This window comes from Aulostomus chinensis, chromosome 3 (genome assembly GCF_037954235.1).
Source record: "Aulostomus chinensis isolate RoL2024-O1b breed Wild chromosome 3, RoL_Achi_v1.0, whole genome shotgun sequence".
In the NCBI taxonomy this organism is placed as follows: domain Eukaryota; kingdom Metazoa; phylum Chordata; class Actinopteri; order Syngnathiformes; family Aulostomidae; genus Aulostomus; species Aulostomus chinensis.
In genome coordinates, this window is record NC_141322.1 from 30,559,862 (window position 1) to 30,578,214 (window position 18,353).

Here is an 18,353-nt window from a genome sequence, read left to right on the forward strand (position 1 = left end):
ACTTTAATTCATTTCCTGGGTATTTCACTAAACTTAAGCCAACCCTAAATATCCACTCTCCCACCTAACAGAGCGACAAGGCCACCGGTGAACAGCTCAGTATCTCTCTGGTCTCTCACCACCGGTCTCCATCACCGTTTTACACCTGATGCAATCATTGAAGTTGAACTCAGGCTTGAAAACTACCAAAACAAACCACCCAATGGCCTCCACCAAGTGTTTCAGGCTTGGCAAGCAGCATCACGCACAACTGGTCACATAGAGTCACCCCACGCTGGCCAAGAGGTGGTGAAGTACATGTACCTGAGTATCTGATGTTAACATCGCTCACAAAGTGTATTTTGAGTTTCAAGTACTCACTAACAGGAGTCGAGCTCACGAAGACCTTTTTACCCTCCTGCGTTGAGCTAAGAACAGCAAAACTGTCCTAAAACGTCTGTTTACGAGCTCTCAAGTGCGTTGTCCGGAATGATCCAGGTCCTCTTCATCCAGCCTTGTGCTCACCAATCCAAACGCTTGGATGAGAGCTGAAAGCAAACTCCAAACCTTCCAATATGGCGCTAAGGTGAACAAGCAGAACTAGAGGCGCTGTAGTTTGCTCAAATTCAAGTTTTTCTAGATTACTGGGAATACAGCTGGATGAAGATGATCTGGATTACACCGACCGATGCCCTCCAAAGTTTATAAACTGACGTTTTTGACCGTTTTGCTGTTGTTGGCCGTACGTCACCGTTAGCTGCAGGCTAAACATACGTAGCCGGGTGTTGATGCCGGAGGGACAAAACATCTTTGTGAGCTCAAAATATATTTGAGTACATGAAAGGCAAAATACTCTCATTGGGTAAAGTATCACTTTAATATGCGTTAACTGGATAAAAGAATCACTTCAAAAGTCACATCTCAGGAAGGTATGAAATATTTTTCAAGAAATCTTACCGCGATGGAATTATGCGTTCGTGAATTATTTCACTCATTAGAAGGAGGAAAATTCGAACACCCGGTCGTGACTAACGGGACCCAGACTGAGGTGCTTCGTCAGGCATTTGTGTGTTTTTTGTGGGGCTCCCACTAAGCCAGCGGCTGCAGCCGTAACATAAACCTTCCACACATTATAAACTCCGGCCAAGCTTATTACAAGCTGCTGAAACCAAAAATGAGGCACGTGTGTGAGCACGGGACAACGGCGCTGTACAGTACAGAGGCAATAATATTTACACGGGCAAGCTTATGTGGCCTGTGCTAAGTAACCACAACCTCCTGAGACCTCAACCAGCCACATTTGATTTTCACATTACTCCTCAGGCTTTGCCCTGAAAACCTCTGGCTCTTTTATTTTTGACTGTGTACAACAAAAGGCAACAGATTAATCTTAAAACACAGTGATTGGTTTTGGCTCATCGGCCCGTGTGAGTGCCAAAAACCTGTCGGAAAGATGACATGGAAAGAAAGTCTCAGCAGTGAACTGTATTTCTGGAGCTGGCAGAGATGTGCGTCTTCAGTTATTTAAAGCTCCGACTCCGGCAACACGACAAAAACACTCGATTGGACATGATTCATCAGCAGCAGGTTCAAGCCGTCCACATCCTCGCTCTTCCTTCTGGGCTTGGGGGGTCACATGGGAGCAATATTAATATCTGTTTACTGCTCTCCAGCAAACTCATAAATCAAGACAAAATAACAAACAATGAAGAGTAATTGGATTCCAACTGTGTCTGGCAGTGTCGCGTTGTGTTGTTGTTTTTTCAGATTCGTTAATGTGAAGCACAAACAGAACGTCGCGATTGTGTATGGGAGTTGAGTGAATTTGGGTTCATGCGGTATAAACTCAGAGAAAATTACAGCCTGAGACACACCTTCAGCCACAGAAGACTGTTAATCAGTGGAATCGCCTGTGAAAGTGTTGGGCTGGAAGGAAAACCTGCATACACACGGCCCTCCATGACACATGGTTCCCTACCCCTGCTTGACTATGACATCTGATCCTCTACTGTGATATCTGATCCTCTACTGTGATATCTGATCCTCTACTGTGACATCTGATCCTCTACTGTGATATCTGATCCTCTACTATGATATCTGATCCTCTACTATGACATCTGATCCTCTACTGTGATATCTGATCCTCTACTATGACATCTGATCCTCTACTGTGACATCTGATCCTCTACTGTGATATCTGATCCTCTACTATGACATCTGATCCTCTACTATGACATCTGATCCTCTACTGTGATATCTGATCCTCTACTATGATATCTGATCCTCTACTATGACATCTGATCCTCTACTGTGACATCTGATCCTCTACTATGACATCTGATCCTCTACTGTGACATCTGATCCTCTACTGTGATATCTGATCCTCTACTGTGATATCTGATCCTCTACTATGACATCTGATCCTCTACTATGACATCTGATCCTCTACTGTGACATCTGATCCTCTACTATGACATCTGATCCTCTACTGTGATATCTGATCCTCTACTGTGATATCTGATCCTCTACTATGACATCTGATCCTCTACTGTGATATCTGATCCTCTACTGTGATATCTGATCCTCTACTGTGATATCTGATCCTCTACTGTGATATCTGATCCTCTACTGTGATATCTGATCCTCTACTGTGATATCTGATCCTCTACTGTGACATCTGATCCTCTACTGTGACATCTGATCCTCTACTGTGATATCTGATCCTCTACTATGACATCTGATCCTCTACTGTGACATCTGATCCTCTACTATGACATCTGATCCTCTACTGTGACATCTGATCCTCTACTGTGATATCTGATCCTCTACTGTGATATCTGATCCTCTACTGTGATATCTGATCCTCTACTGTGACATCTGATCCTCTACTGTGACATCTGATCCTCTACTGTGATATCTGATCCTCTACTATGACATCTGATCCTCTACTATGACATCTGATCCTCTACTGTGACATCTGATCCTCTACTGTGATATCTGATCCTCTACTGTGACATCTGATACTCTACTATGACATCTGATCCTCTACTATGACATCTGATCCTCTACTGTGACATCTGATCCTCTACTGTGATATCTGATCTTCTACTATGACATCTGATCCTCTACTGTGATATTTGATCCTCTACTGTGATATCTGATCCTCTACTATGACATCTGATCCTCTACTGTGATATCTGATCCTCTACTGTGATATCTGATACTCTACTATGTTATTTGATACTCTACTATGACATCTGATCCTCTACTGTGATATCTGATCCTCTACTGTGATATCTGATCCTCTACTATGACATCTGATCCTCTACTGTGATATCTGATCCTCTACTATGACATCTGATCCTCTACTGTGATATCTGATCCTCTACTGTGATATCTGATCCTCTACTGTGACATCTGATCCTCTACTGTGATATCTGATCCTCTACTGTGACATCTGATCCTCTACTGTGACATCTGATCCTCTACTGTGATATCTGATCCTCTACTGTGATATCTGATCCTCTACTATATCTGATCCTCTACTGTGACATCTGATCCTCTACTGTGATATTTGATCCTCTACTGTGATATCTGATCCTCTACTGTGACATCTGATCCTCTACTGTGACATCTGATCCTCTACTGTGATATCTGATCCTCTACTGTGATATCTGATCCTCTACTATGATATCTGATCCTCTACTGTGACATCTGATCCTCTACTGTGACATCTGATCCTCTACTGTGATATCTGATCCTCTACTATGACATCTGATCCTCTACTGTGATATCTGATCCTCTACTGTGACATCTGATCCTCTACTATGACATCTGATCCTCTACTGTGATATCTGATCCTCTACTATGACATCTGCTGCTTGCCAGGTACAAGCAATGAATTTCAAATTAAGATGAGAACATAAAACAGAACAAAGAGTAAAACCTTGTGTTCTGTTTGTGGTCTCATAATGACACATTAATCATAGCTATACAGTATAAGTACAGCTGGCGTCCTGCTAAAGTGCAGTACTGAATTAGAATATTATGGATACGGCATTGTTCAGAAAACACATAAAATTATTTTTATTACAAATAATTGCTGACATTAGTACATCAAGTAAAATACAATAAAATGTTTAATGAGTTCTCCATGCTCCATTGAAACAGTGCTGACATGAATAGTGCCAGTAAGTATTAGGCTAAAAAAAAACAAAATGTCCCTGATGTCCGGTGACGTACCGTCATCAAATTCATATTATTACCTTTGTTGGTGGTGCAAATCATCATGGGAGCGCAGACAAACATACAGATCCTTCTGGTGGGTAACATTTTTGGATACTGAGGCAGAAATTGTAGCTGCGGCACGGTGGAGCAGTGGTCCTCACGGTGGCCCCCCAGCAAGAAGGTTGTGGGTGGAGCCCCGGCTGCAGCACGGGGTCTTTCTGGGTGAGTCTCCATGTTCTCCTGTTCCTGCTGGGTTCTCTCTGGTACTCCAGCTTCCTCCACAGTCCAAAGACATCAAGAGGGGACCAGGTTAATCCAGACTCTAAATTGACCGTAGGCGTGGCTGGGAGAGCCAATGGTTGTCTGTCTCTATGTGTTGGCCCTGTGATGGACTGTTGACCTGTCCAGGGTGAACCCCGCCTCTCACCTGAAGGCTGCAGGGATAGGCTCCACCCCCACCACCCTTAACAGGAGAAGAGGTAGAAAATGGATGGATTGATGGATGGATGGCCATTGTAGCTGCAGCACGATTTGATCGAGGAAAGATGATGTAAATCTTCATTACAGTCCGGCTGCAGTTGCCTCGTTATCTGGATACTGAGTTTTATTGTTCTCCTGGAGCGGAATCCCTTCTGTTACCTGTGCATGGGCCGCTTAATGCAAACTGGCAGCAGCGAATGTGCTGGAATGCAGCCTCCTGCTTTGGCTTGAACACCTTAAATCTTGTTTTATAGGATTTGTAGGATTAGAGTTTATCATGTCGTCAGGGGGATTTAGGTACATAAGCCCCTCGAGTTGGGAAATTGAATTGTGTGTACGCTGTGCACTCATTTCAACCGTTATCAGGCCGTGGAGTACTGCAGATATCCCACATCTTTCCAAAATATGTAGGCAACTCGAGGTGGAAAGTAGTTTATCGAGTCAAAGACGCCCTTTATTCACCACCATAATCATTCCCAGAGAAAAACAGATGAGGTCCATAGGGAGATAGCTCGAGAGAGGGAGGCAAAGTTGTTGAAAGGCAACCTGGTAAACAGATTTTTCTGGGTTGGTCAATGATGGGAATATTTGGGTTAACCAAGGTACAACATTTTACAAAATACTGTATTCAATATGAAGCTATTTTGCTTTACATATTTTTGAGTATATCTGTCATGCAAAACATTTGGTCCTGACTCGGCTGTAGCGTTGGACGGATCATTTCCTGTGAGCCATTTGGTTTGATAACATCTGGAAGGTTAGACACATCAGATATCGTCCCCGAAGTCCAGGTTTCAGGCTGATAGATTTACATTTCGTAAGTTTTCTTCTTAATTTTATTAAATAGTTGACTCTACTGTTGATATTACTGGCAGCCCTAATCGTTTTAAGTTACCCTGCTAGCTCATTAACCTCAGTGGCTTCCTAATGCAGTCATGTTAGCTAAGTTAGCTAATATGACGTTAGCCGATGTACTTTGTTATTAGCTTGGCTGTATGATGGCCAACTCCAGAGGCTATGTTTTACACACACACACACACACACACACACATACATATTTATGGATTCAATTATACATAAATTAATAATTTATCTAGTTTTCAGCCTCAAGAGTAACATCAGAGCAGGCTACGGCTGAGGAAAGCTATCCCCGATTAGCTGCTTCGCTAACGCTAAACTAGATCAAGAATTTAGCTGAGCAACTTCTCCAGACTTTTTTAATGTTATCACAACAAATGGATCACATTGATATCTTTGAACGCCTAAGATCAACGTAGTAAATTAAAACAAAAACAGCCGGACAAAAGAAACTCATTCTCTGAAGACAAATTTTTTATTAAGAAATAAAAAAAAGTTTTACACCTTTGTAAAACTTGACCAAACACGCATTTTTTTAAATTCTTTTTTTATTCTTTTTTTTCTAGCTTACAGGTTGGCCATAGAAATAAAAAATATAACCTTTCAAATTCTTTTAAAAATGTTTTTTTTTCTTCACAAAGAATTAAAACATTTTCCCATGAACATTCTCAAAAAGTAAGGGCTGGTATATCATTATAGGATACAGGAGAGACACTGGAGACCATGAGAATGAAAACCAGCAAAGACTCTATTTCTCAGGAGCCTTCGCCCTGACGTGATGGAGTCTTCAGTGAAAGGACATTTACAGCCTTTTATGCCATAATTTACCCATGTCCAATATTAAAATGTTCAACATTGTTCCTCACACTGGTTCTCTGAAAGATCTTTGCATTAAGAGAAGAAACAGAGTTGTGTTCTCTACCTCGAGCCACATCGAGTGACTTCAGCAAACAGATGTTGCGTCACCTCTGTGTGGTCACATCTGTATCTGGCCCCGAGCTGAACCGCGGGAACCCGACACAGAGTGGACAAGATGGTGCTTTCACCAACACGGCCGAGGCGACGCGCCACTGGACGTCCGGGTCTGTTTCTGTTTCTAGTGTTTTTGCAAAAAACATCTAAACAAGCGGAATGTCGAAATAACAGGATTTTAAGGAAAAGCTCTGACGGGATTTGGTGCACTCTGGTCTTGGATGTTCTAGTTATTTTGCAGGGTTCAGTTTCCCAAAAGCAGCCAAATTCATATTTGTTCCGTTAAAAGTAAAACGGCAAACCTTGAACTCCGGCGGTTGCATTCCGCCAAATGTGTTGAAATCATGAACTTTGGTAGCGGCGGCTTGCTGTTGGGAATTCCCTGATTTTTATTTAGCGACGAAGCAGAAGTGAGATCAGCGCTGTGGGCAGAAAGATCCTGGTCTTCGTGTTTCATACCCATCACAACGAAGCCTCACAAAAACAAAAGCGAAAGCCCACAAGGAAATTTAGTTTGAAAGTTTAGTACTTTTCTCATCAGTGCAGTACAAACCACCTGATATTTGATGTTCTAGTGGTTTTTGTTTGGTTACGTTGCACAAACATTTGTGGCAGGTTTCAATAGAACCGGACCCCGAAGATTCCAATAAGCTTCATCAAGAATTCACAGGCTGTCAGCAGTGATTAGTGCCACCTTTTTTTGGAACTAGAGCATTAAAAGTACTTCTACAAAGTATTGCACATAACAAATTGTAGCTTTTTTTCTGTCTATTTTTTCTTCGATTGACAGTCGTTACTCCAGAGGTTCAGTACACTATATTTGGAATACAAAAGGCAAACGTGACAAACAATCCAAAAAAAAAAAAAAAATTTAAAACAAGAAACTGCTGGATTCAAGAAAACAAGATCAATAAAAATAAAAAAAAGAAACTCATTTTTCTTTCACCCTAAAAAATAAATCTTCAGAAATTTTAACTTCGCCTGCAGGCGACTTTCACATTTCAACAATCGGCGTTAAAAACTTGTGCATCACTAATGCTTCCATCCTCTTGCAAAGGTTTACGTAAGCTAACTGATGGGGAGTGTAGGAAGGGACGGGCACATCTGGAAATACACACCGAGGAAGAATAAAACAAAGAAATGACTGCATTATCAACTCTGGCCCAGGGTTCCCCAGCAAAAGAAGGATCTTAGCAAAAAGGAGATTTTGTAACTACGATTATTTACACAACTGAACCACTTTTTCGTGTCGTTTGTTTGGAGATTGCCATCTTGAAATTGACTTTTTTTTTTTTTTTTTTTTTTAATCCTGGTTTAGCCATCACCTTAGAATTCAGTTTTTCTTCGAACAGAACTCTGGAGATGTTTGCGATGCGGTTGGTCCTGGGAAGTAGTTCCAGGTGCTCGGGTCTTCTTTTTTTTTTTAACCTCAGTGCAAAGATCTTTCAGGGGAATCGAGAACCAGATCTGTACAAAAGTTTACGAATAAAACAAAGTATCTCCATTAAAATGGGGAGTCTGCAATGGGAACGTAGCTGTACAAAGACGACTTACATAGGAAAAGTTTGTTATTGTATGAAAATAGATGTCTGCTGTGGATTTGGTTTCACAAATCCCTTTTAATGATATGAACTAGTTTTTTCTATTTGACAAAAAAAATATCAACAAAAGCGTTGATGAAACACAAAATGAGGCTCTGGTCTCACGTTGATTTGATGTTGGTCAAGTTCTGACGTGTGTGTACTGTACAAGTGTGTATTTCACGAGAGGAAGAGGGAACATTTTTGTCTTGATCCATTTTCACGTGTCTGCTTCTGAGAGAGCAGAGGACAGACGATGGAGGCCAGTGCCGACCCTGAATAAAAAGATGGCAGTGTTTACTTGGTTGTTGTTTTTTTTGCCTCTTTTCTTTTTATATGAAGCCCAAATTCTACAAATAAGGTGCAGTACAAACTCACTTTGACTCTTTTTCTTTGATTATGGATAAAACAGGCAGAGTAGGTGGGATTTTTTTCTTTTTTTTATGACAAATATCTGATTTTTATGCCAGTGTTTGGTTGTTGTCATTAAAAGTCAGCTCTTTGTCACCCACAGTTATGAGTCTGATTTTTTCTTCCTTTTTTTTTGGGACGCTGGGTTAAAGCAGCTTTTCATTGGATAAAAGCACTGCAGAGAAGATCCTGAGTGGTCGCTGGTGACTCAAACTCATGGGAAACCCCTGGTTGCACAGACGATGAATGTACTTGTTGTTTCAAATAGTCTGCAAGTAGGTCAAAAGGTTCACACCATCCGTGCTTCGGCCCTTTATCATCTCCAAGAATGTAATGTGACTTCACGTTTGGTAAAGTCAGCCAGAGCTGCTGAACAGTTTCAGCAGGACTCCCCCCCCCCGGCTGGGGTTTGGATGCGGCCCGTCTCCAGTAAGTCAGGTTGACTGTGGTCATCTTTCTTTACGGGCATGTTTTTCAAAAAGTCTCGGTCTGTAATCCAAGTGTTTGGATAAACATTGAAATGTTTCATTTACCAAAAGACGCGGTCCCTCAGGATGACAGCAACCCGGTTCCCACTGACTTACAAGCAAACCGGGCCCGGCGCCAGGACGAGAAGACCAAGGGGGCGGTTACAGTTCGGCTCTTAGTATGGTAAAGCAGCCAGTTTCTTCCTCCGGCGAGTGTGAACGTCGTTGCACTCCGACTCCCTGACTTGTGTTCTCTGTGTGATTGTGTCACCGACGTGATAAGAAATCAGGCTGTTTACGTTTGAACCACCTGAAATTGGTCTGGCGGCTGGTTTGATGAACACACTGACCAGACGATGGCGTTGCCTCTGAAATGCTGCCGCATCGTGCAAAAAGGATTGTTAATTCAGAGCCGTGGAGAAGCTGAACATGAGAGTCTGCGCGCGGCCGAGCGATTCTGATCGTGGTTTTACGATTTAGTGTCGATCTTCCGATGTTAAATTTGGCGCATCGTTCTGAAACACGCAACGTTTCTGACCCTGCCGGCGTTTCCTTACGATTGACTCAATTAATTTGTATCCCAGCCGATATTTTTTATTGGTTTGGTGGATTTTCAACAGTGTCCTTCAACTTGAAGCTGCAGGGTTACACCCAAGGGTTGCCCCTGGTGCCCCGCACCCCCCTTGGTGGTGATGGGCCGCTCCCCTGTGGCCTACAGTGTCCCGTCTGGCTGAATTTATCCAAAGTAAATACTGTCCCCTGGTATTTACAGACGAGGGAAAGCTACAAACCCCCGCACACCTACCACCTTACAGATGGAGCCATTGTAGAATTCCCATTTTTTTGACTGTACACAATAAACTTCTTGCTTGAACAACTGATCCACACCCCCAACAAGACACAATATTTGGAAAAAAAAAAATCAGTTGCATTCTTTGTGAGAAGCTTAAGACAGAACTGTTGGCAGCACCAAGGCTGAAGAATGCAGGATGAGGACTATACTACAATGGCTGCCACTGTAAATGTATGATCTGTATAATAGCTTAGTATTTTCACCAGATGAAAGAAGTCTTCCTTCTTCTATGTAAAACTACAGCAATTATCATCAATAGTGAATACCAACAACATTACAGTCTTAATAAAAACGAGTCTAAACATCGACAGAGGAAAAGCGAATAATAATGTGACTTCCTCTGCAGAACATAAAATAAATCCGATCCAAACTTGTAAGCCAAGAGCACCTAGTGCAGTCACTAATGTACTGTAAACTGGTCTAGGACAGAGAGATAGATAGATATAGACTGGTTAGCTACTACTGTACAGTACGCCACAGACAACACACTCAAGGGTTCAACGTCCACACTTCAAATCCTTTCCGATAGCTGACCTCTGATCCCGACGCCGTCTCAGTGCTCGTTCTGACCCATAGTTTATGGCTATGGAAGATGGGGATATTTGTCCTAAGGTGCATTGAAAAACCAGGATCCTGGTTCCATAAGGGTCATGGGCTGTGATGGCTGTGTCAATTCTACATTCATCCCATTTTCTTTTAGCTGCACCAGGCAAAGTTGGGTATCACTGGACATTTCCTGCATCCGTTACTGACCCGTTATGATTGTAGGCCAAAGGGGCTCTTCAAACTCTTTTGAACAGAATCGTTGTGTTCTCATCGAACGTCCTTATGAATCCTTATGAAAAGTGATGTCCAGTCATTCATGGCGATGTGGTGTCACTGCAAACCGTCTCACCAGTCCGCCAGGGTGTTAGCCGACACATTTGGGATGTTTTGAGCTGCCTGGTTCGATTGCGGCGAGACGCTTGATTGAGTCCAGAGAAAGAACGACGTTTGGGTTTAAAGGATTCGCATCTCACCCCAAAACATTTGTTACCAGAAACACGGCTGAAAACATCCCCGTTCTACCACCGAAAACGCCACGAATTCTCTCCAACAACTGCGCAGGTTATCGTACGAATTACATCACATTACTTTTCATAGGACTCATTCAGGTCTCACTCCTCAGAAACATCTTGCCTTGTGCAGCTGAAACGAGCGAACCCGCCTCTCTGGTGACAGTAAAGGGGCACGCCACACCTCCTCTAGTCGGGACGTAGCTTAGAGAAGAAAAAAAAAGTAGCGGTTGGGTAAGTGACTCTGTTCCTGTGAGTGATTCAATCTTCCACATCCTCTCAACACAGCTTCTACTGAATAGAACGAGCCAAAGCTGAACCCTATGGCACGTGTCCTCAGATAAGTGCACCCTGTTTCAATTCAAACAGGCAAAGAGCTGTTGGGTGTTCCAAGAACAGGCCAAAAAAAAAAAAAGTCCAATTTTTTTTTCTTTTTTGTGATCTATGATGTAGAAAATGTTTTCAGATCGTGGCTACAAAAGCCTGTTTGATTCCAAGACTCAATAACCACTGTCTTCCTTTTTTTAGAACAATGGTTGGTTGTCTGTGAAAATAGCAAGTGGAACAAACAGACATGAAAACTACAAATAGGAAAAAAAAAAAAAGGCTTGTGAGTAATTCAGAAATAGATTTGAAATGTGATTGCTACCCTCTTCAGAAATCCACTGACAGCGAAGTGTCCCTAAAAGATTTGAAACTTTTTTCCTTGCAACCCTTATCAGTCCACCAGACAGACAGAGAGACAGAAAGCTAGCTAGCTTTAGAAGCATTTTAGAAGAGGAGAGGAGAGCGATCTCATGGAGAGTTTCCGCCTCATTCCTTTACATCATGGTTTCTACGATGGTGTGGGTGGGGGCCTTCATCAGCAGACCCTTGTTCCCGTTGGGGTCCAGTGGGTAGGTGAGTTCCTTAGGGCCACGGTGGTCTGCAGGACGGGAACTCGCCCCGCCGCGAACTGGGGCTGCCACCGCCTTAATCCTCTACGGAACCCGGAAGGAGAAGGGGGGGGGGGGGACAACAATTGTTAGAACCAGACGCTAAAATGGACTAAAAACCAATTATGAATATGAACAACATTAAAAAATAATCTGTGTTTTATAAGGTTTTCCCAGCCTTGACCCACCTCGATGAGCGGCCCGTCAGATCGAATGATCTTGATCACGACCACCATGGGGATGCAGATCATGGAGGCCAAGGCCAGAGTCCAACCTATTCCGACGGCCCAGTCAGGATACTCGTACACCTTGTTGTACGTCAATGGCTTGTATTTGACCAAGGAGAAAATAAAGCAGCCCTGGAAGGAGAGCGAGAGTTCAAAGGTGAGTGTGGCTGGCTCCTCCTGCATCGGCGGTACAGAACGTAACCCAGAGTGAAAACAGGCTCTTACTATGCACAGTAAAGGAGTGACAACAGTCCAGCTCCATTTCATCCAAGGATTTGGTCTGTAGCCAATCATGTCCTCAACCGCATCGTAGAAATTATCAACGCCTGCCAAGACAGAAGAGTCACGTGTTGGTACGCAGCACCAGCAGGCACCGGTTCTTTCTATCTGCCATCAGTTCATCTTCCCATTTCTCTGATACAGACCTGATGTGTGCAGCTGTGTCTGATCCTGCCCCCCCCCCCCCCCCCCCCCCAGTGAAAGCTAAAGTCAGGAATCCCCCGGCTGCTACTCACCATAAACCCAGGCAACAGCTATACATTCAAAGAATGCCACCCACAGAAGGCACACACCGCTCGCTGCATAGTAATCAAACAGCTGGAAAACATACATGCCACCCTGGAGACAGAGACAGAGACAGAGACAGAGACAGGGAGACACGTCAGAGGCACGAGCCAACAGAGAAGCTGCGCAGGTAATAATATTACATGACGTATGCATTAAGATAATGTTGTTATTCTCCATCCAGGACAGCGGGCGCAGAGCGTGGCGGAGGGATACGCCATCAGCGGCTTGGATTACAGGCCAAACATGTTCAGGTTTTTCTAGTCCCCCTTGTTTCAGCCCTCTTGAGTTTCTGTTCCTCTCACGTTCCATCAGCACCCGCAAACCAGAGGTTCACCTGCACTTGTGGAAGTCACCATCAGGCTCTCTGCACTTTCGCTCAGTATTTTTGTTTCTTCCTCTCTTCCTCAGTTTTAGATACGTGGAGGCTGTGCTACCATCATGGAAGTTATAAGGGACTTTTTCAAGGCCTGGAAGGTTTTGAAAAAGTCACATGCTTTACAAAAACCTGAATATGAGAGCATATATAGTCCAGTCAACACTGGCATGTTTCGTTATGGCGGCTGTAGCCTGTTCGAGACACCGAGACAGAATTACATGTAAACCCGGTTGCGTGTGGACGGACACTGCTGGACTAAACAGCTGAAATGTTATGTACATGTGAGTGTCAGGACACGCCTGTGTGTGTGCTCATGTGTATGTTCGGCACAAAAACATATATGTATTATCCAGGGAGTCCTAAACTTGAACCAGGCCACTGTAGACACAAAAAGATGTTGTCATGGGAACAAGAGAGTGATGAAGACAGGAAGGCGAAAAAGGAAACCTAACGACAGCGAGAAGCTGGAGTGTTGTGTGAGATCAGAGGAGGCGGCGAGGATGAAAGTAACACGAGGAGTAGAAGACCGAAGTAAGACTGTGACTACGACTACATGTTGGCAGTACTTTTAACCACAAACAACTAATCCAGTTTGCTTTGACTTGAACTGTACAACGTGTTCTTGCATGACAAAGACACTCATGGCTGCTTGATTGTCTCGCCGCTCCATGAGGCCTCCTGAAATGTGATTATATCATTTTGTTAAACTCAGCCTGGTTATGTTTGTTCTGGCAGCGGCTCGCCTGCTGAGGTCACCGCAGTGTGAAATCAAGCAGACGCCATCGCCTTCACTGCTGTGGTCGGCAGCTTCGACTTATTAGTTTATGCAATTCGGAAGATCTACTTCTCTACAACAAAGCTGAGTTCAGTTCTGAGACTTCGTCATGACTCCAAACAGATGGCACCAAGTTCATTTTGAATCGTAACTCAATTTGAATCAAGAATGAGGTTTCCCGCAGTCACGTTCTGCTCCCGCTGGACCCGCCGGCGGTGGCCAGCGTTTTCATTGGTTACCCACTTGGCCTTTTGCTCTCTAACGTGGCACATAAACCAACGGACACAGAAAAAACTCAGGATACGAAGACTTCTAATAGAAGCGTTGGTTGAGGAGTCATCAGTTGTAATCTTGTGTGGAATTGTTTTTAGTGAATTAATCTGTGAACTTTGTCTTTTCCTCCAATTGTTTTCATAGAGGCCTAACTAGGGATTGCAGCTGGAAACTAGTAACAAACAAAGTACATCCTCAGCCTGGATAGTAAAAGTACTTCAGCTAGTTCGTAGCGGGGTTTAGTGTCCCTCGTCAGCTTGTGTGACGACGTGTATTTGCACAACAATATTGTTCCTGAAATCTTTGAAGACTTTTTTTTTAGCCAAGTTTGTTGCGTTGTTTGCGTCCTTGGCTGAAGAGAGCAGCGAGGTTCTCGGCGTATCGAACATTCTGGCTTAGAAACGGACGAAAACGTTTATGAGTCCAGTCTTGGTTAAAAAGCACAACATCCAGGATCAAATCTTCTGTCTGAAGAGAGTATCCGAAAACCTGAGGTACACCGAGTACCTTCAGTCTAACTCTAGACTTTAGACTAGATCTGGGCTGGAGGCTAGGCTCTGCTGGATCGTGTTCACTGCTGTTAAGATTCAGCAACAGGGGAAATGTCTTCCTCCTTTTGGAGGGCCGGACTGAGATGGTTCATCCTCTGATTCCAGCAGTAATTTCCCAAATGCGGGTTTGAGAAAAGGTTTGGGGGGGGGGGGCACATAGACAGCGAAAGAGGAAGAGATTATGAGAAAAGGACACAAATGACAAGATAAAAATAGGAGCGATGAGGAGGAAGGTTTAGAAAAGCTAATAATACCTTGAGAGGGAAGGGAGGTTCTCATGACTCGACAGCATAAATAGACTCCTGTCACCTCCCCAGGGATGGACGCTAATAGCTGTCTGAACACTGTTGTTGCTTACATATGAAACTGAGGGCTGGATGCTGAAAGGGGGGCGGCAGCAGCACTTGGTAGGTAGTAGTAGTAGTAGTAGTAGTAGTAGTAGTAGTAGTAGTATCTGCCTGCACTATCAGACTGGTTCTTGATGGTTTCAGTGCAAATCCCTGTCTTATCTGCAGATGCGCAGACAGAAGTCATCAGCAGCCACGTTGCACATTTCCTCAAGTTTTTCCAAAAAACTCCCTCTTTTTCCTGGACGCCCCGGCGAGTTTGCTCAGTCAGAGGGCGCTTTCAGGACTGACCAGTTCATTCATGCCCACAGAATTCCTACATGCGTGGAAAACCGGACCCTGCTTCTAATAAAACCCAGTGAAGGTGGACAGCAGCTACACGCAGTACGCTTTGGTTGTATTTGCTGGTGCCAGCAGTGTAAGTTCTGAGCTGTTACCTTGGTAACCATGGTGAGTCCAAGCAGGTAGCTGATGCAGCAGATGATAGCGATGAAGACCTCTCTGCGGTAACCCTTCCTTAGGAAGGACGGATACAGATCCACCAGTGATGTGATCTGCCCTTCCACCTCCACAAACTACACACACCCACACACACACACACACACACACACACACACACACACACACACACACACACACAGAGCAATGGGTGAGATGGACACAACAATTACCTGCATTTCAAACTCTTCAAATGAACCAAAAAAAGAAGTTTTCTTCTGGTTTGAACGCATCCCAGCCTCGGTCCATTATTCTGTACATTCTGCAGTACTTCAGCACGTGGAAGGACTTGTACTTCAAGTCTGAGCTGTACAGTGTAAACAGGAAGTGAGCCGCAACAGTTTTTAACTTTTGAGGAACACGCGACTGTTTTCAGGATGCGTGTGCGTTTGCTTTCATGCGAGTATCTGTAACCTGTGAACGATGACACGTGATGTGAAGTCACAGGACTTCATGAGTCATGCAGCCAGTGGATTTTTCCATCACGTGACTGAATGTTGAGAGGGTTACTGGCTGGCGGCTCCTTGTCTGCTGCTGGTCAGGGAGACGTTTCCTCCTTCTGATCCTGATAGATTTGAACTCAATGAAGCTTTATTTTTGTCACAATATTAAGTTCTGCCACTATGTGCATTACGACAGTGATGATGATAAAAGAAAAATTTTAAATTCTTCCATATTTCAATCACTGAAATAAAACAAATTGCATTATTGTATGGGCCCTATTTCCATATGTCCATAGATGCTACCAAAGTTGGAAAACTACTTATGGACACATGCGGAATGTTGAAGGGCGGATGTGTTTTTGTAGGCAGAGCCAGAAGCTGGCCTGGAATCCTTTTATGTTGTATTTTTGATTATGACAGAAAATCAGGTCTTCTTTCCAGGTTCCAGGACTCAATCCTGCACCGGTTTACATTTGTACTTATTAAACTGGACACATTCGGCAGTGTGAAGTGTTTCCCTATTTTAACATTTAGATTAAATGTATCCATGCATAAACTTCTCATTTTCCCATACTGAAATATACTTCACACAGGATTTGTTCAATAAACTCTGGAGAGTTGAAAATCCAACAAGGCTTTGTGGTTTTACGGCATCTGGCTTTGATAACTCTGCTGGTTTTAACTTGGGTCAAACGGTTGTTTCGGTGGTTTGAACACGTCGTCGCCACTTCCTACAGGTTCCTCGGACTCCGGCAGCCGTTCGTGTGCTCACCTGACTGTCGAGGCCAAGCAGCAGCAGCATAATGAAGAAGAGAATCGCCCAGAGTGTAGGAAAAGGCATCATGGTTACAGCTTTGGGGTAGGCAATGAAAGCCAGGCCGGGACCTGCAGATATGGGGAGGGGGGGGGGGGGGGGGTAAAAGAGAGAGGTGTGGGGGGAGGCAACATTAATATCTTATGATGAGCTCATCTGATCCGCATCCCCGTGAGAAAGATCCAGAACACTGGAGATGCAGAACCAGATATGATGCGCAGTCAAACCTGGGCTACAGTTCTGCCAATAGACGCCTCAATCTACTGTCTGTCTGAAGCAGGTCACGCCAAGTACGGCAGATACACGCCTACTTACCTGCAGCCTATCAGAGAATGACTAGTGCCATCCGACTAACAGTACGCACTTCAAACACAACATTACTCCAAGCGGTTTAGCAAGGAAACATTACAAGCTTGATGTGATCTGTTCTGAGTAAAGTAGGTAACTGCAACTCTGAGAAAGTCCTTCAATAGAGAAACGCGTTCGTTAGAGAAACGCTACAGCAGATGTGCATGAATAGAACGTACTGCATCATGGATGGAGGAAAAACAGGAAGACCATTAATTCATAGATCGCTGTTATTACTGCAAGGAAAATAAATTTGGAAATTTGATAAAGTACCAAAGTTGCTATGGGTGTACAGACACAATCAGCTGTGAAGGTGAATCAAGGGCATCCTCTTGAAAGTAAGTCAACCCCTGATTCACCGGCTCGTTTTGCATCCCTAACGGAATCAATCAGGCAGGGATGCAAAGGTCGACCACAATCAACTGTTCCAAAACAGCAGCAGATGCCAATTGGGATGTCAAACAGGAAACATCTTGAAGGCTGTCGTTTTTTTATTGTTTGTTTGTTTAGTCATTTGAGGTTGGTGCTATACGGGGAAACTGTAAAACAGAAGTCAAGAAACAAGGAAGCAGCTTAAACAGCATTGCCACTGATAGCAAGATGTAGTCAGTTGTTGTTGCAAATTATGACAAGGCATCCAACCAAACACAGCGTTGACTCCAAAAGTAGTTCTTGCATTCTCTAACAAAACACCAATCAAAGTTAATGAGCATCCACAGTAATGCTGCGCATGTTGTTGTCTTTTTCACTCTGCAGATCATCATATCGTTCTTTTTCGCACATTCCTGAGTCAACAGAAACCACAAAGATAAGATGTGTGCTGGAACTGCACTGAGGAAAGCCCAACAGTTCATTCAGACAGCTCATTCTCTCATGCAGCTACAGTATGTGGCTACATCGAAATCAAGCAGCCGCAGTTAAAGCAGACCTACTTGCGATGTTCCTAAGTGTCTTTATCAGGCAGGCCAGTCCAAAGTTGCTAGATGATCGAGCTTAATGTGCAACCGCTGTCTGCTCTGGATGTGGACACACGTTTTCAGGCTGGAAAAAATTAGCTCTTCCCAGCATCATGGTGTCCATTAGGCTACATGAGTGCCAGCCACTGCCTAACATACCGCTAATGCACAGTTCTATTCTTTGGTTACCTGTGGCACGGGACATAAGTGGGTTAAAAAGTTAACAACATGACAACATGGAAAGTGCTTCAAGTTAGCAACTACTTGATTTGCTTTTGTCATACTGGAGGACCTCGGGGCTCTGGTGAAGCCTGGATTCCACCAAAGCGTTTAATGCTGACAATAACTTGGTTCTCTATAA

General features: G+C 43.8%; 1 protein-coding gene across 1 annotated transcript in view; it reads right to left on the minus strand.

The window, feature by feature from the left end:
* Positions 1–7,779: 7,779 nt before the first annotated feature.
* The window catches only part of LOC147268593 (sodium- and chloride-dependent taurine transporter-like), a 34,913-nt gene continuing 24,339 nt past the window's right edge, over positions 7,780–18,353 (minus strand). Inside the window, exons 10-15 of the mRNA XM_086200311.1 lie at positions 16,647–16,759; positions 15,371–15,508; positions 12,560–12,662; positions 12,270–12,370; positions 12,006–12,176; positions 7,780–11,862 (exon numbers count right to left, since the gene is read on the minus strand). Of these exons, the coding sequence (XP_086056437.1) occupies positions 11,704–11,862; positions 12,006–12,176; positions 12,270–12,370; positions 12,560–12,662; positions 15,371–15,508; positions 16,647–16,759 (785 nt within the window). The 3' untranslated portion in view covers positions 7,780–11,703. The remainder of the gene's footprint in view (positions 11,863–12,005; positions 12,177–12,269; positions 12,371–12,559; positions 12,663–15,370; positions 15,509–16,646; positions 16,760–18,353) is intronic.